The sequence below is a fragment of the Pseudoliparis swirei genome, chromosome 3, assembly GCF_029220125.1.
Source record: "Pseudoliparis swirei isolate HS2019 ecotype Mariana Trench chromosome 3, NWPU_hadal_v1, whole genome shotgun sequence".
Taxonomy (NCBI): Eukaryota; Metazoa; Chordata; class Actinopteri; order Perciformes; family Liparidae; genus Pseudoliparis; species Pseudoliparis swirei.
The window spans coordinates 8,737,363-8,762,421 of NC_079390.1; the positions used below are offsets into that span (position 1 = coordinate 8,737,363).

The 25,059-nt window shown below is 43.2% G+C and overlaps 1 protein-coding gene across 3 annotated transcripts; it reads right to left on the reverse strand.

Annotated features, from left to right (window-relative positions):
- Positions 1-25,059, reverse strand: phldb1a (pleckstrin homology-like domain, family B, member 1a). 3 transcript variants are annotated; one of them, XM_056408528.1, is made up of 26 exons: positions 23,582-25,059; positions 21,639-21,737; positions 21,042-21,165; positions 19,863-20,033; positions 18,373-18,498; positions 16,086-17,104; positions 11,951-12,031; positions 11,798-11,881; positions 11,588-11,719; positions 11,304-11,441; positions 10,568-10,696; positions 9,528-9,683; positions 9,316-9,426; positions 9,108-9,197; positions 8,858-8,989; positions 8,318-8,440; positions 7,898-8,056; positions 7,569-7,709; positions 6,851-6,946; positions 6,680-6,758; positions 6,362-6,506; positions 5,942-6,032; positions 4,744-4,890; positions 4,005-4,224; positions 1,573-1,658; positions 1-952 (listed from the first exon to the last, which is right to left on the reverse strand). In XM_056408528.1, the coding sequence occupies exons 1-26, from the start codon at positions 23,582-23,584 to the stop codon at positions 812-814; spliced, it is 4,023 nt and encodes a 1,340-aa protein (XP_056264503.1). In that variant the 5' UTR covers positions 23,585-25,059; the 3' UTR covers positions 1-811. The 3 variants fall into 3 exon arrangements, with proteins under 3 accessions (XP_056264503.1, XP_056264494.1, XP_056264511.1); XM_056408519.1 differs by having other exon boundaries at positions 11,798-12,031; XM_056408536.1 differs by lacking the exon at positions 10,568-10,696 and having other exon boundaries at positions 11,798-12,031; positions 23,582-25,058.

Consider the following 25,059-nt stretch of genomic DNA (forward strand, 5'->3'; position numbering starts at 1 on the left):
TACATCATATATTTTTATTTATTGCATGTACATGGTAGTTTTACAATATCGTTACAGGACTATAATTTATTAAATCTGTTAAAATACTTATAGGTTTTCTTTGACCTATTTATAGGAAATACAGACACATTAATGTTGTGTTACATGCCTGAATAAAACAAGATATAACACAATTTATAGTGATATTAACATTTGCGTTGTAAAAATCGGACAAACATGACATAAAATATTTGTCTCCAAGTAAAGATTAATTGAATAAGATATATGACTTTTAAAATATGCTTTGAATATTTTCTAAAATATTGCTTTGTTAACTTTTTAGTGTTTGGAAATATCAAGAGCTAGTTTTTTTTCCTCTGAGAAAAGTTAAACGGTACAAATGTATCAAAAAGGGGGTAAAAAGGCAACGATTAAAGTGAAAACACTGCATGCATAGATTGGCTTCAAGGTGGACACAGTTTGAGTTTATAAGATCTAATAAGTGTTCCTCGTGAAACCTCCAAAATGATAGTAACAATACGTTTTGGTAACATTGAGAGCTCTATTTATAGATCCATTGGCATTGCTCACACTCTTTTCCTTCTCATCGTGGCTGAAAGATAAATACAGCTCATTCATTCAGTAAAATGGTCATGACTAAGCCCTCATTTGCTCGTCGGCATCAGGCCCCAGATTATTATTCTCTTCAAGCGTCCATCCGTTTATGCCCCCGTCTTGTATTTCTGGCAGATAGCAGCACAGGTTGGCTTGCAGGTGTCTGCGTTGCCCTCTTAGTCCCCGTCATCCTCCAGGTCCGTCACCCACTGGTCCCTCAGCTCAGGAACTGTGTGTAGCCCTCGGCGCCCGTTACTATGACATCCATCCAGATCCTCATGGCCTCCGGGGACGGGGCCACCATGTAGTAGAGGCGGTCGTGGGTTTTCACGCAGAAGGTCAAAGACGGGTTTGGGCTCTGGAGGATAGCGGGGAGAAGGGGGGAGACTTTTCAGACTGCAAGGTGCACCTGTTGCATTGGTTTCCCTCAGAGGCATTTCTCAGAAAAAAATATATAATAGCATAATACGAATAGTGTCAAATGTATTTGGTTTTGATAGTCGGTTTCCAACCTTTTTCATTGGACATGATGAAATACTAGTTCAATTATAGAAGACAAAACAACATAATCTAGTCTAATATGGATCTTTCCTTCTAAAAATGACTCACACGTATAAACATTACCATTTTTATGTTTGACGTATTGTGCAACAGACCAATTTTAATTATGTGTTTAGTTGCTGCTCAAGAACATCTGACTATATTTTCAGTTGTAGTGACTGTAAAAAGCATCTTTATTCTAAAATGAGTTTATCTAACATCATAGTACAAAAAACAACAACATACATGTTGTTGAAATAAAATGTATTATGGGGAAATGTTAAAGAATCTGAAGCATTTTGGAATAAAACCCTTCCTATTTTCATCCAATATCTTTATTGATACATTGAAAAATAATTAACATCTATTGTAAACTTAATAAAAATATCGGATGAAGTTCTGAATGATGAGAAATGTAAAAAAAAGAGTGTTGATTACCTTGTTGGCGCTGCGTAGGTGATCGTAATAAACCTCTTCAATTGCCTGAAAGTAAATGAGTCCTTTCAGTTTGGTCTCATGCTTGTCTGAGAGGAGAAAACGGGAAAAAAACATATTAAGTTACATTACATGACATTACGCCTTTCCCTGATGCAAGAGCTCAGTCAGCCCAAGCAGACAGTGCAATCAGGCAGAGATGTGGGGAGACGTTTAATGTTTGTCTTTGGTCAAATAATAAACGGCGAGTCCCAGCGGAAAGTATAAGTAAGACTGTGATGAGCTATTTTTCTTTTTTTTATTTCCTACTTTTCCAAAAAACATCTTTATTTTTGGACATAGTTCTTTCTGCCTCTTCTATCAGCCACTACCAGGACTTGAATGAAAACAACTCGCAGGTCGATGCAGTTCCAAAGTGAATTGCATTTATTTTTAATTGTGACTTAATCGTTATACTTTAAAACAGAGGCAATCTGGAGGAACCACACACAAGAACACTTGTAAAGCAGAAAGGTGTTAACTCAACACATAACCCATGAATAGGTATGAGCCGCAGTAAAAGTTAATTAAAAGTGCAAGTCTATTTCGAGCTGTGCCTGAAGTCTTTACCATCCTATTAATTTGACTTGTTTTCTTCAGTCGTACTTTCTGGTTCGTCTCAGTGGTTTTTCAGCCTTTTCCCTTTGGTAAATCTTTAAAAATAAATGCCTTTCTTCTGTATATCAGATTAGTTCTACAGTTTCCCATCCAGCAGGTCAGACTTTGGGTCCAGTTCTCTTCTCCCAGAATATCTTTGAGCGTGTTAAAGTCCCTCCACTCTGAGGAGTTTGGGAGTTGTTTCAGGGAAACCTGCGGAGGAAGCTCAACGGACGCAGACCTTGGACTGATGGGTTTCTCTAGTTTGGGGCTAAACTGTAGGCATTTATGTTTTCTCACATCTATATAAATTGTCTTCAAATATAATCGGTTGAAGGAGTTTCTAGGTTTCCACTCTTGTTCAGATAAACAGTGGTCGTTGTGTCTCTTCGTGCACACTGTGGCGCCCGGCTAAGAAACAAACATCCAGCAACAATTAAAGGCAATCTTTTGAAATACGTCTGACACTTTCGTCTGCTTTCCCGTTTCCAGAAGTCAAATCTGCTTAGTAATGAGATAAATGTTTTTGAAATGTGAGTTTCGTTTTATTAGTCACAAACAAGCCAGGAGCTAGCCTCCTCCCCAAGAAAAACACATCTAGAGAAAGTATTGCATCTTATTTCATCACCATCATCACCATCATCTTCGTCAGGAGTAAGGGGGTGAAAAGGCTAGGCAAGTGAGCGGAGAGAGGGAGAGGGGGAGAGGAGCGAAGAGAACAGGGGCCACAGCAATGAAAATATACGTGGGTTCTATTTTCAACTTGATTGTAAAATAAAGCCTCAAAAACACGCTCATGAATTATTCAGAAAACTAACTGTTCTCGTTTCAAATTCAGGGGACAGCCTGATCGACGCAAATTACAAACTGACTTTTAACACACGAGAACAAGGCGGGGAAATTCTACTTAGTGCAGCTTTAATTAGTATTTGGTTCCAGACGAATAAACGCCGGGCGAGACAGAAGTCTGGTTTTATTGAAAAACACAGCAAAGAGAGCGGAGTGTTTCTCAGAAGAGCCTCGGCGCTGCTGCCGGGTGAACTGAATAAATCAGGTCCCGGCTCGATGCACAGCAGCTCTTCAACATAAAGTTGTGAAATTATGAATCCTACATACGAGTGGACTCTAGCGTGAGCCAACCGGTTTGACCGCTTTCATCTTCTGTCGACGAGGCCTGAGACTTGAATTGAACAACAAGAAGGCGACACAGCGGCTGAAACCTCCAGGCCTCAAAGTTGCTTATGAAGTGTTTATTTTTTTCAATTTTCAGTTTTTGAAATGGACGTGTCATTATGCCTTTAAAAATATATAATAGATCTTTATTTCTGGTGTATTGTTTATCAAGAATAACTGGTGTAATTGGTCAGTTTTTAGTATTTCTATTCTGATAATGACCCTTTGAGGTCTAAACTGGTCAGGATTTAAACCAATATGCCACATATAATACCACGTTTCTTTTCTATGATCACTTTTCCTCTTCTTCGAGAGCTCCTTAATGGTTCCCTGGATGTGTGGCCTAATGGCTTCGTGTGACAGGTTTAAGTTCCCCGTACCAACTCTAAACTGGAGAAGAGTGGATTCCAGAAGTCCTCATGACTAGAATGAACTGCAACCCACCTCGTGGTTATCGGCACGCCTTCCTCTGTGGATATGTTTCATAACTGAGTTGAGACTTTTGTATTTGTGTGGAAAACACAAGTGATCGATCGTCAGGTTGTAACAGGTGTCCCTCTAACGAGCCCGCGCTATATAATAATTCAACAGATGCACCCCATGATGAAATGTCGTTGTATCCTCACCCCCGTAATAACAGAAGTTCCTCTTGATGCGGTCAAAAACGAACCAGCGCTTCTTCCACGATTTGATTTTGCCGCCCATCTTCACCAGGTGGCCCTTGCACATCTTCTCCGTGAGGATGACGAAGGGGCAGGTGTCTATGCTGTGGCCGGACGACTCCACGTGGGCTCGCAAGTCAAACTCCTGCTTGCGGTTGGGCAGGTAGCGCGTCATTGGACGGGCCTGTGAAGAAACTGCTTGGTGAGGCTTTAATGCTGATGAAAGTCGTCGGCAAACCTTTTTGCATTTTATAATCCTGATACGGAGGAACATTAGCATTCATTCTAGATCATGGTTCTTTCTATTGATGAATATGAGTCCAATATTCACTCAACTTTAAGCTCTTTTATGGTCTGTTTGGCTCTTTTTTGCTGCAGAACTGGGAGCATTTGTACTTCCTGATTTAATTATATTTGTTTACATACTTATACCACAGACGACTCGTAGCTAAACACACTGCCAAGATTAAAAGCTTTCATTATGTGTACATAATATTGTGTGCCCCCTCCGCCCCCCATCCGTTTTTCTCTCTGTTCTTCATCTCACCCTCCCCTCCATTCTCTCCCTTCCGTGACAATCTTTGATCTTCCCATATTCCCGCCCTCTCTTTATTGTCTCGCCTCTCATCCTCTTCCCCAAGTCTCCCGTTCCCTCCTCTTCGTTTCTACCCGCCGTCCCGTCTCCTCCCGTTGCTCCACTGACCTGGGAGAAGTGTTTCTCTCTCATCTTCACCTCCTCCTCCACCAGCCTCAGCCTGTGGGTCGTCTCATCCTGGAGCCTCCTCTCGGCCTCCTCCCGCCTCCTCCGCTCCTCCTCCAACATCTGCCGCCGAGCCTGCACATCCCTCTCCTGGGAGCGTCAGGAGAGGAGAAAGGGGAACAGATGGAGAGAAGAGAGGAGGAAATAACAGGGGCAAAAGGGAGTCGGGGAGAATATGTAAATAGTAGGCAAATGTTGCAATACAAAGTGAGCGACTGTCAGGGGAGGCACATTCAAGTCCCAATCCAGGGTTTTGTAAAATATATCCCTAAAGTCTGGGTAAGCTTTGCTGATGTAAAATGATCCTTTGCCGCTTTCAGATACTTACATGCAGGTCTTCTTTGTTTCAACATGTAGAAATAATACAAAGGTAAACAAACTACTTACAACATCATTTCACCACACCTTGAGCTGAGTCAATCTCTCTGGCACTGTGATTTGTATCTATTCAACAGAAGTAACTGGAGACTCCTGAGATCATTCAAAGTTATTGCTCATCAACTTTCAGGGGAATTGGTCAATTAAAATGAATTATTTCATACAAATTGTGAGTTTATTGCATTTTTCAATTTATTTATGTGATTTTCGTACATTTGCCAGATGGATATATTGAAATGTTTGCTTTTATCAATAAAGCCAGCAACAAAATGTGTGACCATAAAATAATTTCATCTAATAATGTTTTTAATATTTGCCAGAAACATATATATTACGTTTAAGTGTAGGTGAGTGTGGATCTATTTTCTATTCACCTCTGAAACCATCTTTAATATGTTCTATAGAGCATTCGTTACGCCAGAGGTGAGGCAATAACATACATTCTACCAGTTGACACTATAGGGCTGCAACTAACGGCAATTTTTATTATTGATTATTCAGGAAAGTGTTTTTTTTATTAAATGTTTTTATGTTATTGCATCAACTGTCCAAAACCCAGAGATATTCAGTTTACCATCATATGTGACACACACAAGTCTTCACATCATTTTTGCTTAAGAAATGGAAAAAAATATTCATAGATTATCAAAACAGTTGCTGGTACATTTTCTGTTTATCGACCAATCGATTAATTGACTAATGGTGTTGAAATATGAAAAGAGTGTGGGAGGTCACCACTGAGGATAGCTGATATGACACTCACTCGGTTCTCCATCAGTCTAGCCTTTTCCTGCTGCGCCTCCTTCAACATCTTCTCCATCTCCTCTATCCTCTGGGCCTCGAACCCGGAGGCACTACAACACACAGAGGAAGGAGACGACAAGACGCTGGATGTAAAACAAAAAGTAAAGCAAACACCGACAGCAGGGAGAGCTGGAGGAGGCAAAAGCTTTCCTCCGTGAACCGTAAACAGTCGTTAAATTCGGAAATTCACGAAACAATGAAAACTTGAGGGGGTTGGCATGGCAACAGCTCCTGCGCTGTTGTCACGGGAGCAGTGAGCAGTATGTAACAAAACGTGTTGTCACGGGAACAAAGAGCGGTGACCCTTCTCCTGGGAGACGGGGCAGACTTGAGTGTTCCCATGGAAACAGAGCCCATTGCACATCTTCCAGTCTCTCACCTTTCTGGGGTACAGGCGGAGTTGCCAGTGGAGACGCTGGTCTCCATGCTGTCGGAGCTCTCCAGGCTCAGGGTGTCGTACGCCTGGCTGCCACTCGGCGGCGCCTGATGATGTAGGATGGAGTGATGCACTATGGGAGACAGGTCTGAGGGAGCAGAGACAGCCGTCACAGACCTACAGTGCCCTCTACTGACAGTGTCAGCCCATTGCTACTAGTTGATTATAACCGCATCCAAACTGGTAACATCCATTCCCACAGTTCTGCGCTGAGTGAATACCCGGTGAAAACCCTCCACGGGCTGAAGAGATGAGACGTACCTTTGCTCTGCAGAGCCAACCTTCTCCTGGAGTCCATGTCTAGTGTCTGTGACATCTCTCTCAGCATAAACTGTAACCCCTAAAATAAATAAAAACATTGAAAGTATCACTTGTGTAACGACAAATAAGATTTTTTTCCGATTTACATGTTAATTAAACCTGTGTGCTCACCTTGGTGGATGCATTCTTCTCATGAGCAGCACTGGAGTGCGGCAGGGTGCACGACGCCCCCCGTGCAACCTCACCATCTGATTTGGACTTCAATAGCTGAGAGAGGAACGAGCTCTGTTCATTGTTTATTCACATTTCAAGAGGACGTTGATGTGCTGTTACGCCCCAAAAAATCCGTACAGCTTATATTTGTTTGTCTTGTTGTGGAATGTTTTCTTCTTTTTTTTTTCTTTGACTAGATTTTGTGTTTTTGTTCCCTTGTAAGTAGAAATATATTTACTCAAGTACTGTACTTCATTTTGACTTTGACTGTTCTGCTTATCTTACTCCACTACATATATAAATGGTCTTTTTTGGTTCCTCTCATCTTCAGATCAACCCATCATTGAATTGAATGTCTACACACAACACTATGTTAATAAGACTTCCTGTTCCAGCGTGCAATGCTTATTTGTTTAGCTTCTTATATGCTTTACTTCACACTTGCAGGAGAAAAAACCCAAATGATCATAAGACTAATATTAGCATCCGTCGTTGACAACATTCCTGAAACTCAAGAAATACTGCCCTGTCTTATTTCATCCACTAGAGGACCTCCAAGTCATACACATATGGATAGTCGAGTGGCTAGTGTGAAGACCGCCTGGATTGAACACAGTGGGTTGGCCTGCTGTTAGGCCCTGTAGCAACACACTGCGAGAATGAGTGCATCATTTACCTGACTGTGTCTGCGTGTGGAAAAAGACTTTGCAGGCAGTGGTGGAGGACATGACTGAGGCTCTCCAGCAGCCATGATGTCCTGGTACCAGCGCTCGAGGTTAATAGGAGGCATTGCATTCCCGCTCAGCTCAGGCTGGCTCTGAGGTGATGAAGAACATCCGGCCAAAGAGAGGGGAGGGGAGCAGCACCAGCATCAGTGACAGAAGCAACAAGCAGGGTTGAAACAGTCCTCGCAGCAATACTAATTGTTCAGTGGGCGGCTGCAATGCCGGAGAGACTGAATGGTGTCGTCAGTTTTTAAGAGCGAGTGAAGAAAGGATAACAAACCTGTGCAGAGAGAAAGGAGGAAGGACCACATGCAGCTGAGTGGCACGAGAAGGTGGATTCAGAAGAGGCGAGTTGGAATGATGGAATAGAGGAAGAAGAGGAGGGATCAACTCTCTGCATCCCGAAGATCTGGCTTAACTGACTGACTGTGATGTACTCCTTCACATACACACACACACACACACACAGACACACATACAACCAGTCAATGCAGACACACACAAACACACACACACACACACACACACACATATATTTACAGAACAGGGAGGGAGAAGAAAGTGGAAACGAACATTAAGAAGGCTAATCTTTAGGAAGGATGATCTGAGACATTGTAAATGTGGCTAGGTGGGTTCAGTGTTTAGTCGACTGAGGAGTCAGAGGAACAGAGCGTGTGGCAGAAAGCAGGCGGGTGTCTACCTCGCATGGCAGAGTCGGACCTACAGCAAAGGAGAGGCAGTGGAGAGCAGCCGGAGAGGAAGAGTGAGACTGCGTGGAAGCATTTCCATACATCCTATAGACATCAGAGAGCCGGAGGTACTCCTGCAGCGACAGTCAAAACACAGAGATAAGAAGGGTGCAGGCGGCAAGAGTCGACGCTTAGTAAAGTCATGCAAAGCAAACACGTGGGCATCACACCTCCCATGGTCTCTATCTTCGAAATGAATGGCAGTCACATAACAGTATACGCATCCCAAAGGTCATCTTGCAAGTTTCTTCTTCTTTTTTTTATCCTCTAATTCTAGATAATTGGAAAGTGTAGAAACCTCCAAAAAAAAATCATCCTATGTAGATGATGGCAGGAACTTGACCCAACAACAAACAAACTGCAAGCTTGCTGTTGTTTGTGAGTATCTGCTCACACACCACATGCTGTTTTTTTAGCGTAGAAACGGCAGCACGGGCATTTATTAGCCTTTTGTTAGGAGTTGTTACAAAGATGATTTTGTTGAGGTTTACCTCTTGTAGCCTAACAGGATAAAGTTCAGGGGAGGGCATGTGAGAGGAGGAGAAGGAGGCAGAGGAGGGGCAGAGGCTATGAGGAGGACCGTCCGCATAAACAAGGTCAGGTTCGCTGATGTGTAGAAATCCCTGTTTAAAAAAGTTAATTTAAGTTAAAACAAAATTCACTTGGAAGTTGTTGTTGATGTTGTTGTTGTTCTCCTCCTTTATCTGAGTAACCACAGCTGGTTGTGAGATCACTGCTCACCTCTTTCATGCTGCTGCTGGCCTTTGGGAAGGTCCTCCCTCCTGTCAGGCTGTGGTACCTCTTCTCCAGGACACACAACCTGTCTTGCTCCTAAAATGCAAAGCCAGCATGGGCATAGAGGCGCTTTCTCAGTTTGCCATGCATCACACTTTAATGAATTAATAAATACATGCCTATACTGTCGGTTTATTAGCGGTGAAAGGCTAACCTTGTGTAGCAGCTGCAGAGTCACCGTCCTGTCTTTAGACATCCTCTCACAGTCATGAGCCGCCTGTAACCCCAGCTGCTTCACCTGTGCCTCCATAGCGGCCATCTTCTCCTGCAAATCAAACCGTGATGTCACTCTGACATTTAATCTCAAGTTGCCGATCATATTTTACCAACATATCCATATATTTTCTGCTAAAATGATATCCGTGCCTTCCTCTTGGCCACGCTGCAGTGATACTCGGCTCGCTGCTGGTGAAGCTGCGAGCTTTGAGTCTCCTTCTTCTCCTCCAGGCTGCTCTCCTCCTCCAGCTGGCAGAACTCCAGCTCCTCAAACTGCTTGGTCCCAGACTCCAGAGCGTCAGCTCCCTGTCCACGGGCAGACATACATGCAGGTTATTCACAGTTTGAAATCAGTCAGACAGAGATGTCAAATAATAAGACTTGCAATATCTGCTATGTTTCTTATGGGTAACAAAACACCATAAAAGACCAAAACCATCAATGATGAATTGTATGTGTGTATCCAAAGCCGTGTATCGTATTACTTTTCCTGTGATGAACAGAGACTGCCGGTGTAAAGCATGTTTTTAAGCACGGTTGAAAATAGCCCTTTTTTGCCAAAAAACTACAGCAGTAAATTGTTGAGGATTGAAACTGATGGTTTCTTCACACTGGAGAGGTCAAAAAGTATTGAGAGATGGACTAACACATTCTTGGTTTTGGTGTTTCTATGGGATTAGTTCACAATGAGAAATGTATACAAAATACCAGCCTTGTCCTTTAATTTCCACAATAAAGTAGCCAAAATGTTAGACCATTAAATCTGACAATAATCTGCATGTAATCATTAAGTGTGCGTATGTGAATTGAATCATTCATGTTAAGAGGCATGCAAACTTTCAGAGCAGAGCTGTTAATTATATTATTAATTATTACTAATTGCATATGACATTTCAAGCATCCAGAATTAGAGAACAGCAGAGATTAAGCAACAGCCTCAAAGTGCTGCTGGAGTAGCAAAAGCATTGCTTACTGTTGAGTTACACTCATAACCGTGTGTGTTTATAATGAGGGGCTACAGCAGAAAAAGAGGAAATGCACAGTCTGCATACTTATGAGTTGCTCTGAGTGCTTCAAAACAGAGTCAGCGTTATGTCTGCAGCCGTTTCTGTGCAGATCATACACAACTGTGGTATTTGGTATATCATAACTCACTGTTGCCAGCCAGTGGGCTGCGTGAGAACACTGACCCTGCAGAGCTGCTCCTGTAATTGTTCCCTTAGAGACAAGGGGCACTTATCAAACTGCCTCTTCAGCTCATTGTACTCATTCCTCTGCTTTCCCAGGGCCTTCCGCTCAGCCGACACATTAGCCCTCCCCTAAAAACACATAGAAACACACACATACACACGATTGGGTCCGCATTCAAATGCACGCACACACACGCGCGCGCACACACACACACACACACACCACCCCAGGAAGAAAAAAATTACAGATAACTCAAATCCATGCAGCCAAGCGCACAGGCCAGAGCAGTTAAAGTATTAAAGGGTTGAAGCAGAGGTTAGGTTGGCAGGTGTGTTGAGAGATCGTAATGATCCACGCAATGTTCAAACGGGAGGAAGATAACAAGTTACATGCACATCTGAATCAACATTATATTGTTGGCTACATCCAGCTAAAAGATAAAAGATGTCCGCTGTTGATGTTTTTTTGCTATTTAAAAGCTTTAAAGCTGCTGGACGCTTCAAAGAGAAGACAGTGTGTGCTTTGTGTCTTCGGACATACAGCTAATATACAAGCAGTGCACGTCAGTTTTAGATCTGAGAAAAAGACATAGAGTGTTTGCACATGTGGGTGAGTGGGTTTTTATACAGTCAAACGCAGATGTTCAGGAACATTCACGTGCAAACTGTACTTAGAAACCGGTGGCTGTGAGCAAATCGACAGCATTTCCTGTATGTTTTTTCCCTGGGTGCCCACCTTATCCTTCTCTCTCTGGGTGGCCGTGTCCAGCTGGCTGAGTTTGAGCTGCAGCTGAGAGATGATTTCATTTTCCGCCTCCGCCTGCTCCTGCTCTGCCCGCCCCTCGGCCTGCAGCAGGGCCTGCTCCATCTCCACCTTAGAGACATACATGGAGTCAGAATCTGCAAACCACCTGTCAGGCTCACTAAATGGTGGAACAGCTTCCACTTGAAGGATTGAGTGTGTGTATGTGTGTGTATGTGTGTCTGTCTGTCTGTGTGTGTGTGTGTGTGTGTGTTGACCTCCTGTTTGGTCTCTTGTAGCTGCAGCTCCAGTTCACTGACTCTGTGCTTCAAGTCATCAACCTTGGCCAAAATCCTGCTCCTCTCCTCCTCCAGGTAGACCTGCTCCTGACCGCCTAACAGCTCTTCACACTGAGGGAACACACACACCACTTTGTTTAAAGATTCCTATCAGACGAGATCTCATGCATGCCTTCATATGTTGGTTACCTCTTGCTGTGTGCTCTCTGTGCTGCTCGACTCCTCTCGCTGGGTGTCCTCATCGTTCTCTCTCGGCCTCGGTCTGTCTCCTCCCTGAAGGGTCATCCCCCCCACTGTGTTCAAACAGGTTCCTCTAGCCGGCCCCAACAACCCACTCCTCACCACCTCCGCCAGCTCCGCAGCACTGTCGTCGTGATTATAGTCTGCACACAGATTGAGGATGGTCTCCAGCCTCTGTCGCTCCTACAGAAAAGATGTGAGACGTAAGTGGGTTTGTCCTACATTATAGATCATATTGCACATAAGCTGCAAGTGTCCTTGTGTGACATTGTCCCATTTATGCAGCTGTCCCTCAGCGACTGTAACCTGATAGCCGGAGGGCCGAAGCTGATGTAGTTTGTCTCTCAGGAGGGAGCTCCTAGTAAACCCGCCCAAGTTGTTTATAAGGACAGAATGTGACAAAGAGCATCCATTTAAAATGCTTGCGAGTTTTGGTTGCATCAGTTGTCATTTGTTTTTTTCTTCAATCAGAGATGCTTTCAATGTGTCTCTTTTGTGTATCTTCATCATGTGTTGTATGTGTTTGCTATATGCCACGTGGTTCCAGCTTGTGGCCATCTGCTGTCTCCCATCCCTCCGAACAATGAGAGATTTGCTTTGATCGACCAGAATAAATACGCAGACTTGAGAATTGGGAATCGTGCCTGATGTGTGTGTTGCTGTATCCACAACCACCGGGATGCTTTTGTCTGGTATTTTAATTATTCAGGCTGTTGAAATAACCACATCAACTCTGTCACAGACGTTGACTTTAACGACAAGATTTACACCTTAAAAAGCAGTTTATGTTGTTTGCCTGGTTCATTTTCTGTAAAATATGGACGTGAGAATAGATATAAAGCTACAATGAACCAAATATTTTTGATTTGACAGTTGTGTTAACGTTATCATTTAAAGCTAAAGTTAAACATTTTAACAAAAAATTTTAAGAAATATACTCATTTTCTTTCTTGCAGAGCGTTAAATGAGATGATCCATACCACCCGCATATATGTCTGTCTGTTCACTTTAAGTTACAGCCAGCAGCTAGTTAGCTGAGGTGAGCTCAGCTCACACACTGGAAACAGGGGGAACGGCTAGTCTGGCTGCATCTGAAGGTAAAATAAATCTGCCAACCAGCACCTCTAAAGCTACTAACTAACCTATTATATTGTTTTATGTTATCCTAGGCTGATTTTGATCTGGACACAATAATGTAAAAACTTCCAAAAATGCAGTTCATCTGGAGGGGCGAATAGTGTAGCACTGAAATAAACTACTTTGCCTCATTACCACTGACATGTTGCTGTTTATTGGAATTTAAATATTTTGTATTAATGTATTACCATAAAAATCATCTCAATTAACCAGAACCACCTACACAAATATTTGAAATCTGTTGCAAACCCACAGTTTGGCCTCATCTCGGTGGAATTGATGCTAAAATTTACTTTTCAATCACATCACTTCCTCTCCAGCTATGCCATTTACTTTTGCTGAGAGATAAACTGCCGCATGGGCTTTTTTTTAAAGTGCAGCAAAATCTATGTATGTAGGTTGGGTTCAGTAAAGTGAGATTTTAAAAAAGAAAATCCGGCATGGCTGTGCATCTGTGCTAAGAGAGCAGTGTGCCAAATGTAGGCATGGACGGATTGAGAAACCAAGGGCCCCTGGGCCTGGACGTGTCAAGCCCCCCCCCCCCCCGCAAAAAAAACCACACAAAAAAACATCGCTAACAAAACAGTCCGTATGGAACAAAGATACCGGAGCTGAGCAGACAACATAACGCGAATTATATGATAGCAGGGACTTCGGTTATATGAATTAAATGAATAACCAGGAATAACATCCCTGAGTAGGACTATTGGGGCCCTGTTACTGACATGAATGACTTAAGCCCAGCATATACCGGCATACGGCGCATCGTATCATATTAATACAAAGTTAATAACAGAGACTTCACGCAAAGGCTCTGGCTTAAGGGCCCCCTGAGCTCATGGGCCCCTGGTGCCGGTTGGCTCGTTCGGTAATCCATCCCTCAGTAGGACTATTGAGGCCCTGTGACTGACATGAATGACTTAAGCCTAGCATATACCGGCTACGGCGCATCGTGTCATATCATCATATTCATATCAATACAATGTTAATAACAGCGACGTCACGCGCGGAGGCTCTGGCTTAGGGGCCCCCTGAGCTCATGGGCCCCTGGGCCCGGGCCCGGTAGGCCCGTTCGTTAATCCATCCCTGAATGTAGGGTGTTCATTCCACTGTGAGGAACTCCTCTCTTTGCCTCTCTCACCTGTAGGTCTACAGTTGATCTGTTTTGTGTGCTTCTTTTGAGACTGCGATAGCAAACAAACCACAAACATATTCAGGGACCCCACACTTAGTTCAGCACATCAGCTGGTTGGTCATTGAATGCATTTTATATAGTAATACAAACCATTTAAACACAACTGCAACAGAAATAGACTAATCCAGACTAATGATGCACCGCCCCCTTAAAGTACTTTTTTTAAGTGACATTTTGGGAAATATACTTATTTGCTTTCTTTCAGGGGGTTAGAAGAGAAGATCTATAGGCTACCACTGTCGTGCCTTTATGCTAACTATGATGCTAACATCACATCGAGGAGAATTAGCATACCTTATCATGGACTGGAGACAACTCGCACCTCTAAATCTCATGAATTATCACATTGAATCTCATTAGTTCATTCCATAGTCCAAATGTTATACTTGTTGTCTTTCTGCAAAGCTAAGCTTACTGACTCCTGGCTCTAGCTTTATAGTAAAACTGTCATTTGTACACATTTTTGTAAGGATTAAACAAATGGCATTTATAAGTGTTAATAAGTGGTGTTGATTAACTGAGCCAGTCTTGACTCTCCTTCCAGTCGTCATGCTAAGCTAAACTAACCAACTCCTGGCTCTGTCTTCTAATTTACTGGACGGCGTGGTATCAGTCTTCTTAGCTCAGTACGTGAAAGTAAATATGCAAATTTCCCAAAATATGAAACTATTCCTTCAACAGTTGCTTTGATATCAAGTTCTGAAGCTTCTTTCCCCTCTTTGATTTTTCCTCTGGGATATTGATGAAGTAATTTACTGTAAAAATGTAACTTTTTTCACACAGTGATTATCTACATTCACGTGTGTCCTATTTGTTTGCAAGTGTGCTAACATTTTATTGTAAATACACATACTTACTGTATGTGTATTCTCATTTATCAAGTACCAGCAATATGACACAACAAAGCTGAAAATCAATGGAAACCTCAGCCAACAGTGAACAAATCAACAATTGCATCTGGATAATGTTTGGATTAAAAGCTTGGAAACAATTTAAAATATGGATCACACTAATCAACACTTTCTTGGGCCAAGCTCTTTATCTATTCATGTATTAGAGGTGATGTCTTCGACTGGATAACTCAACACAAACATCGACCATGCTGCAGTCCAACCCTTATCAGTACAACTCTGATGCATGTTGTCAGTAACTCTCTTATTTGTTACAAGAAACCTTTCGGTTCCTGAAATAGTCTGTGGAAATGAAGGGGCGGGAACCCCCCCCTCCTCTCCCTATGGTCGCTTCAGCTGTCAGAAGCAGGCTGGGAGGGGGTTGAAGAATGGTGGGGTGGAGGGGCTGTTGGGTGTGGACAGAGGATGGATAACAAGTATGCAATCTATGATCTTGTGTGGGTACGAATAAGAAAGAGCCTCCAGTCGAGCACAACAGCTTTGAAAGTAAGAGCCACTCTTCCTTTTGGTAAATTTAGTGTTGAGCCATATGCAGCCTCGCCCGCCGCTCTGGACCTTAAGACTGGTGGAGGAATGTTCACCCCGTTTTACTCGGGCCACATGGGCTCACGATGCCAGTAATGCTCTGGGGAGATGAGCTCGTGGATGGATGCCAGGGGATTTTGAAAAGATATCTGAATGCAGACATAGCGTCTGCCATGCCAGCAGTCTCAGCACTTTCATTTACTGTAACTGTCACACGTGTGTGTTGCTCTGTGCCTGCTGGATGTTTCATATTTTTTGATAATTTTCACCTCATAGATAATAGCAGATGTTAAGTATATACAAATGCCACCGGTCCACAGGATGTAGAATAAACAAGGACAAACCAGAGCAGCAAATGTTTTCTTTATGACTTCCTGAGCAAAGTGCACAGCAGCTTCCAGATTGGGCCTAACTGTTATTATTATGTCATATCTTGTGTGAAATCATATGCAAAGTGCTGATCACTTACCAGTTTCTCCATTTCCTGCTCTCGCAGCCTCTCCTCTCTCTGCCAACGGTGGTATTCCAGCAACTCGTCCTCATTGTCGCTGATCTCGGAGATGCTGTTTTTACGTTCGCGGGAATAGGGTTTCACAAGACTCTGTTCTTTGCTGGAGGATCCTGTCATGGAAGTCTTTCTTTTGCTATGAGGGCTAGCAAGAGGAGATGAACCCGACAGAGAACCCAGGCCTGACATGATGGCACTTCCCGGCCCAGAATTTGACTGCCTGCCTCCAGACATTGTCCTCAAGGCTTCTTCTTTTGAAGTAGTTGTGAGCTTGAAGTGGCCCTGGGGTCCCTCTGGGACGCCTTTGACAGTGAAGCCCTGTGCGGTGAGGGAGGAAGCCGAGCCCTGCGATCCTGGAGTCGCTCTGCGGGACATGTAAGGGCTGAGAGGAGGAAGCTCTCTCAGGCTGTGGGACCCGATCGGCTCTGGAGTCCTAAGCCTTGGAGGGACTTCAACATGAGAAAGGTGCTGATCTCGCATAGGACTTGGGGATCTCTTCTGAAGGGAAGAACCTCTTCCTCGAGGGCTGGATGGAGCTTTAGTTGAAAATTGGACTGAGCCCTGTCCTGACACCCTGTTAGGCGGTGTGGGGCTTGACGTGGCCTCTTCTCTTGCGCTTCTTAGAAGCGGTGGGCTCTCCTGGGCCCACTGAACACCACACCTAGCGCTTGAGGCCACAGAGAGTGAGGTCCGTGGATGGGGGACAGGAGTGTGGTTGGTGGACCCCGCTGGTACTGGAGAGGTTTTGTTCTCGAGGTTCTGGCCCAGAAAGCTGCTGCTGTTTTCATAGATGGAGTCCTCGGTCATGGAGCCGTTTCTCCCATTGAGTATGCTTGGATGAGAGGGCTGAGGAATAGGGTGTTTACCAGATCCAGCCTTCAGCACCAAAGAGTCCTGGAGGTTCTTTGATATGTTGCTAATTTTGGAGTCTCCGTTGCTCGAAAAAGACCAATGGTTCCCGTTCAGGACACTTTGAGAGTCTGCACAGGGAGACAGACACACTTGTGAATGAGCATTCCTGTTGAATCAAGTAAGAAGACACCCTAAAAGACAGTTGCAAAAACACACATAAACAAACACAGTTGGAGGGATCTGTCCTGTGTTGTCTTTGCCTGCTGACGTCCACCACACAGTCAGTGTTGTTAAGGTCAAAGGGGGCACACATACACATGCCTGAACGTACACTGTGTCCTGGTTGCCCACTTTAAATAGTGATAACAGTCTTGGAGCCCCGGTGCTCCTGTATGACGCAAACCCGGCAGTCGGCATGGTGCGCTCCTCGGTTGTATCGTAATCCTTCAGGGATCTGATGCTGCTAAATATAAAAGCTCCAGCGGTCCACCTCATTCAGAGCACATGAAGGACCTGGTCAGGAAATAGTGGGCCAAACACACAGGGAAGGGTGCGGTGGCTCTAACCGCACAGACAGCTCAACCAATAAGGTCAGAAGAGAATGGAATGAAATATCATCAACAGCTCGAGGCAACAATCAAAGCAATGAACGGGACGGAACAATATAACGTCATCTGAGTGCAACTGTAATAAGAAAGGTTACAACAATCCTCAGTTTCAATGGGGTCACACCTTGAGTGAAAAAACCCAGATTTTAATGAACTAGATCACAATGTAGGCCAAAGATAATTAGGCCTGAACAAGCTATTTCTAAAACCAATGTTGCAGTCAGACTTCAAGACCAATTGTGCCGCAAAAATCAAGAGCTAATAAAACTAGCATTATATTATATCTAATTAGTAGAAAACAAATACAACTTCCTTTATTTAAACTTTTACAATGTGAATGTAAGTTTAATGTCCAAGTCAGTTCTAAATGAACGTACATTGTCAACATATTTTTATCTTTATCCTGCTTACTGCATGCCATCTCATTAACCATTTGTGAGGACGTAAGCCTTAAAACATGGATAGTTTTAAGAGCTATTCATGTACACTATGTCATCGTTCCCGAGGTCTTCACTGCAACAGCTGTACGAGGGTGCAGCAGTGGCCAGATGTTCTTGATTTGAACCTAAATATGACTGAATAGTTATAAGCCCATTAACTCGTCCCAGAATAACTATTGAAGAAACTGTACACCCACCATGCACACCAGGGTTTTCTGTGTCCTTGATTAGTTATTATTACTAACTGCATGCCATGCATGCATGAGTAGGAACACAACCTGGGTGACACACAGGAACTGTACAACCTGATGCTAGGAGTTGTGTAATTATGAAAGCACGGGCTCCTACCTGCAGGATGAGTTCTTGTCGTGCTCAGTCCTTGGCTTCCTCCAGGCAGCAGGCTCTTCATCCGCAGGGCCTCCTCTGGATGGTTGAAGCGGAAAAAGACCGACTGACCAAAGCACAGCATGCACCCTGCCAGGAGAGGAGACCGTGTGGGGAGAAAGCTGTCAGCGATACAAGTTCACATTTTCAAGGAGGAAAAGCATTGACACCACTATAAATTCACTGCTATAAAAAGATTTCACTGACTGATTAACAGTTTGTTTTCAATATTTAGTACATATGAATTATTTCAGCCTGCAATTTAAATAGATAACTAATTCAATACGTATATAATGGCTTCAGTCACTGTTTTATTTTAGAGTGTATGGAACCAATTTCACAATACCGTCCTGCTTAAAAGCATTACATAATCAACAGAATATGAGGTGTGAGCGAAGAGACAGATCTTTCTATAAGATTCATTTGAACATGAAATGTAAACAGCACTGAAGCATTTGATAAAACAAGTGGATCGAAGACTTAGAGCATGTGGTAATCCAGCACGAGGGAAGAAAAAGTCCTTGTGGCACAGACGTTGCGAAGAGCTTAACATTTCAAACTGTTGTTGTTTCTACATCAATAAACGGACTAGTTTAACTCACGTGTAATTAACCAGTAAGTGAAATCAACTCCTTCCCTTGCATTTCCTCTCTGGTGGCTTTCAAGAATGCCTGGTGTATTCCCTCAGAGTCACATGTTCGAAGTTTTGCTTCAAGTTCTGGATATTCCACAGGAAGTTTAATATTGATCTCATCCTTCAAAGTGAAGACAAAAGTCCACATGGCTGCAATATTGTTCCGTATGATAGAAATTAAGCAGTTTCCTCCATTCCTGGGTTGTTTTATTCAAAATGTCATGAGTCCTTTGAATGAAGCCTGAAGTATTCTTGTTCAGCAGCTGCTGCCTCCACACACGCCCGCTGATTACCCGGCTTCAAATGACATTCTGGTGTAGCTGCTGGCTTGGATCTCATGGAGGGGCGACTGAGGGGGTGGGACTGTTGTGCCTTTTTTATGGCAAGTGTGCATGTTACTGGAAACACATGGGACTCTTTTGTTTTTATGAAGCTAGGCATTGTTATCTTCCACCTTGTTTTTAAAGAACTAATTTATTTATATGTATGAATTACTACAATGGATTTATTCTTTCAATCATCATCATTTCAGTCATCTGACTGTACATAAATGGGAATTGATCGATAACCAATAGCCAATACGTTGAGCTCAATGATACCATTGACATGCTAACAGGCTCACAATGACAATACTGATTGGAAGCAGGTCATTGTGAGCCTAAAGTAGAGAAAATATACACTACTGTCTGTCCTACACAATCACTCGTAACAGCTTGCTTTAGTTTTTGTGTTTGTTTTTTAAGCAACTCGATTGATTAAATGTCCAAAACAAAACAGCTTTAAACCCAACTATCATCACTTCGGGCTGTGACAGAGCTACCTTGTGTCAGGCGGAAGGGTTTGGTGATGGGAAGGCCATCTACAGAGCACTGGTTTCCACACGGGTACAAAGTGATGCCGTCTGCTTGGTTGTCAATGTAGCAGTGCTGAGCTGCAATGCCTTGGCCCTGCAGGGGGATATCGGTCCTTCCACTGCCCAGCGTGGTTCTCCCTGCAACAACAACAGTAAACAGTGATTTTCTCAGCGTCAGTTACAGGAGCTCCAATGTGACCTGTGAAGACTTCTCTGAAGTATTACTGGGTCCAGTTCGAAGAACGGGTGTCATTTCAGGGCTCACGGTCACAAATGGAGTCATCCCGTGATTGAAAGTTGGAAAACAGGTGTTAGTTTCAAGAGGTGTGCTTAGCCCGGTGTATGACAGGAATCTTGTTAAAGGAAATTAATACACCCATCAACTATTTTCTGTGTAGTAGTTTGACCATCAGTTGTATTTATATTGCTGTCTGAGTGCAGCAGATGCAACTGTGACACTATGCATTCGTATGTGATAGTTGTTGGAGTCATAAATATAAAAATCTGCACGGTTTATGAAGTCAATAACTCTTCTCTCTCTCTCTCTTCCTCTGTGGTGTCACAATTCAGTGCTGCAGGAAAATCCCAGACAAGGGTGTAATTGCAACTATGGTGCCATAACTATAAGGTCAGAAGGTTAGGTGTCATCAGTTTTAGTCAATTCATCACTCGTGACAAGTTGTGCTGCCTGCTTATTAAAAAACAGACTTATTTGTAATAACTCGCTTGTGGAAGTGTCTACATGTGCGAACAATAAGTCAAATTCGTAGATCTGGGCTTTACAGACTGGAGATTACCATGTTGGTTAAAAAGATGTCCCCTGAAACGATGAGCTCCTCTTAGTTGATCATGTTAACAAGGTAATGGTGCAGCATGATGAGGCAGTTAAACAAGCTCTCAATTATTATGGATATTTTTAATTGTGAACAACGTCAATGAGGTTTCTTATGTCCTATTCAACAAGGACATTAAGATATCTATGAAATAAGTGGTGCATAACTTAAGTGAGAAAATACAGCATTTTAAACGAGTGTTTAATATCTACCCATCCCACCAACACACACACACACACACACACACACACACACACACACACACACACACCTACACACACACACACACACACACACACACACAGTTGTTCACCTTCCAGCAGAGGTAGCAAGGTGATGGCTGTGCTCAAGCGTCCACTCCCCAAACTAACCAGGTGGGGGCGCTCTGCCTGAAATTTCAGGGACTTGCCTGTCTCAAACAGGTCTAAAGGATTGCTCTGTCAAAACAAAACCAAGACAACAAACATAATTATATGATCCGACCTATGGAGATGTATCATTATAATCAAAGATTGTTTAATTAAAGTCCAACTTACTTGTTAGAAATAAACAGTAAAGCCCATATCAGAGAGACAGAGCATATGACCACACCTTTACAATTGATATGTAGATATTTATGTAATGGTAGATTACATGGTCCATTCTTACTGCAAGCACTGATTGGTAGATTGCTTGTTTATTTGAAGATAAACACTTTTCCATGAAACACTCTTTAATTCTTCCACAAATCATTTACTCCTCAGTTATATTGAATAATTAGCAGACTCACAGCATATATATATATATATATATATATATATACATATATGTATATATATGTATATATATATATATATATTAGTAATAAATTCAGTTTCTCAGGATTTAGTACACCAGTTGTATCGCCTGTAACTCGTGATTAATGACTCACCTGTAAGACCTGATGCGTCTGTCTCCCATGTTCGCCTGTGTTCCTGCTCACCCGCTCCATCTCGTCTGGACTGTCAGACTTATCTGACACATGAAGATCCTGAAGCAAACACACATGCAGAGAGAGAGAGAGAGAGAGAGCTCTGGGAATACTGCTACTACAGTTGTACTACAATGGGAACAGTGCTTTCCTTAGCAACCTCCTGCCCCACTTATAAGCCCATGTGACCAAACCATTATACTGGGTAATTGTTTCAGCCGGCAAAATGATCCATCAAGAAGAGTTATGCCTCAATCTAAGAGAGATTACTGGTTTTCCACATTTGACAACAGCCTGCTGTTATGGAAGTATCATCACAATTGTACTTATGAGATGGAGCACATGATGTGAGTGAGCTCTGCAGGTCCCTCACACATCAGGGGTCCAATCACCCCTCACTCAGCCCACGATGAGTCACTGTGACACATACACATCGTACAAACACAAACACACACAAACACACCCACACCAAGCTCCATGTTTGCAGACAGATGCTGCAGATTAGATCCAGCCATTTGCTCATCGCGGCGCACATCAGGCGAGGAGGAAACAGGACCAGACGGACCTCAAACTCTCACACACAGACACATACGCAGCCCAGATGACTCACCATGTTTTTCTACTAAAAGCTGGTATCCGTGTCTCCTATCACCGACATGGGTTGTTTGCCCTGACAACAATTTAGTATCAGCTCAGCATTCCAAGCCAAACTAAGTTAGACACAACTACCTACTATCTATCGTTTGTTGTGTCTAGTCTACCTTCCCTTTACTTTAATGATCTGTCTGAAACTCTTCTGGAGCAACGAACATCATCTTTCCAAAAGATATTCATATATTTGGTGCTTTGATGGTGGTAAGACGTCTGACGGTGTTGAATGTCTCTTCAGCTGGGTTGACACATCATGGCTATGAAAGTAATATGATTCACAGCATGTTCATACTCATGAAACCATTTTAATAACCTGTGCTTCTCATTTATTCATATTTTCCTTTAATTTCACACCTGTCTGTAAGTCAGGAAGTGGCCACATCAGCTCATTCGCACACCAACACATGAGTCCTCGTCGAAGAAAAATGCTTGTGGTCTTTGTCGCTCCATGCTGACATCACCGTTTAAGTCCAATTCTGGATTTTAAAAATAGCCAAAAAACATCCACGACCACTGTGCTCCCATTTTAGCCCCGGCTGAGACAACAGGGCGTTCCATCATTGTCTGATGTCACTGCAGACGAAGCCGCCGCGTTAAAAACCCACACATATCTGACAATCACGTCCAGTGTGTGAGTCTCAGAGGACCCAGTGGCACGGAGAACAGAGCGTCCCCCCTGTTCACCGCTGACACTGGAGCCCTCACGCCTCTGCTGTCAGCCCACTGGCTGTCAACACTAGCCCTCTTTGAGCCACGCAGTCACTCCGGACAGGACAGTGGGCAGGGTAATGTCTCTCTGGCTGTCTGACTCACACACACACACACACAGAGACACAGACACACACAAATACACACACGTGTGCACACATGTGCTCCTGCTCCCACAAGCCTCAGTGATTGGACGTACACACCCAGGCCAAAGAATAGTTTCAGTGCTCGCTAATGCAGGGCCTTGCACTGTAACCAGTGATTACGGGGGCAGTTATGTCCTTCAGAGTTGCCACGAGCTTCTGAAAATAGACACCGCCAGCCACACGGTCTGGGCTGCTACTTTTAAGGAGAAATCATTTCTGCGAACGCTGTCAACATTTATATTTCACATGATGAATACAATTCAACAGAGTGTTATTTTAGAAAGGATGAGATACTTTTTTTTAAATAGGCAGAATACAAGTTACAAGCACAACAGTGCTGCAAACACAGCCAACAGTTTACTTTCTTCAATGCTTACTTTCAAGGCATGCAGCTCTTACCATTACTCTACTCTTACGGAGTCCGGGCAACAGCTAGATCCATGAGTTTGTCTGGAGTGTATTTATCCATAGAGCAGAGTCCACATTATTGTTTCCGTCTCGCTCCTAGCTTTCTTCATCCAATAACTGAGTTCCTCTGCTCTTTCCCTCCTCCCAACCCCTTCTCCTCCCTGAGAGCAGAGTTACAGAAGAGGAGCCCGGCATCGGCACTGCCCTCTAAAATGTGCTAATACGTCTCACTGAAGCACTTCCTTTCTCTCTCTTTTTTTTTTTGGCAGATAAAGAAAGAAAATCAAGTCTATATTAGGAGAGGCATTTGTGTCAAAGTTCAGATCCGCCTCAGAGACTCCCTGAGACTCCTACAGGAATTCCATTGATTGAAAGTTCAGCTGGAACGCACCTGATGTTTAGAGGAGGAGGCTGGAGACCAAACCCCTTCGATGCAGTGAGTCTCCTCCGCTGTGTCTCGTGGTAATGCATGTGTTAAGAGTCTGATCCAGGGAGGATAAACAATGTGGTGTAGGAGGCGACTTAAAATACCTTGTGTCCTCTGGCTTCCTGCTCTGTACCACTGGTGTAACAAACAGTGTGTATTTCCACTCTGGAAAACTGTTGAATAACTTAGTTTACTTAAGCTTCTGATAATATGACTAAGCACGGTGGATTATAATGTGTCCACCGCGCTTGATACATCAATGAGGATGGGGTATAGAAAGACTATTGTTCCACAGGAAGTGAGCAGACCTAAGCGAGCCCATCTCTTCTGGCGTCCCAAAGGAACGAATTGGAGCGCACATGTAGACACACACAGAGAGAGTGGGAGAAAGACTCCACTATTGATCTCTCAAGGCTTTTCCCATGTTCAGGGGCCAGAGAGGAGCTTGAGGAAATGAAGCAGATGAGTCACTAAGGAAAATAAAAACAAACAGAGGCAGCTAAGTAACCAGATGGACTTGAAGTCTGCAGAGAAGGTTGATTTCCTGAGTTGCCATCAGTGATGACGTGGAAGTTACAGCAGAGGGGGTGAAAAGTGGCTCAATGTCCTTTTAAATAGTGATTTCTAGATTACACTCTCCAGTAACCACAGAAAATATGTTAATACTATAAAGCAAAGGGATATTTAACAGTGTCCACCCTTAATAACTAACACAATAGGATATGACAATATCTAGTCTTCTTCAAAGGCGTATAATTATGGAAATTGATGATTATTCTGTCGCATCGTATATTATTAATTGGAGCACATGCATTAACATAAATTTAAAGTTTAAAAAAACAGTTGTCGCATTATAAAAAAGGATTTAGATTTATAGGATTATTAACACAGGGATTTAAAAAGATTTTTAAGTGGTTGGAAAGAATGAATTTATTCTTGGAGGGAGATTCCATCTCAGCTGATTTCCTGATCGCACTGGTTTTATGATTACTTGAAGTGTGCGGCTGGTGGGAGGTTCAGATGATAGAGTCTGTGTGCCCTG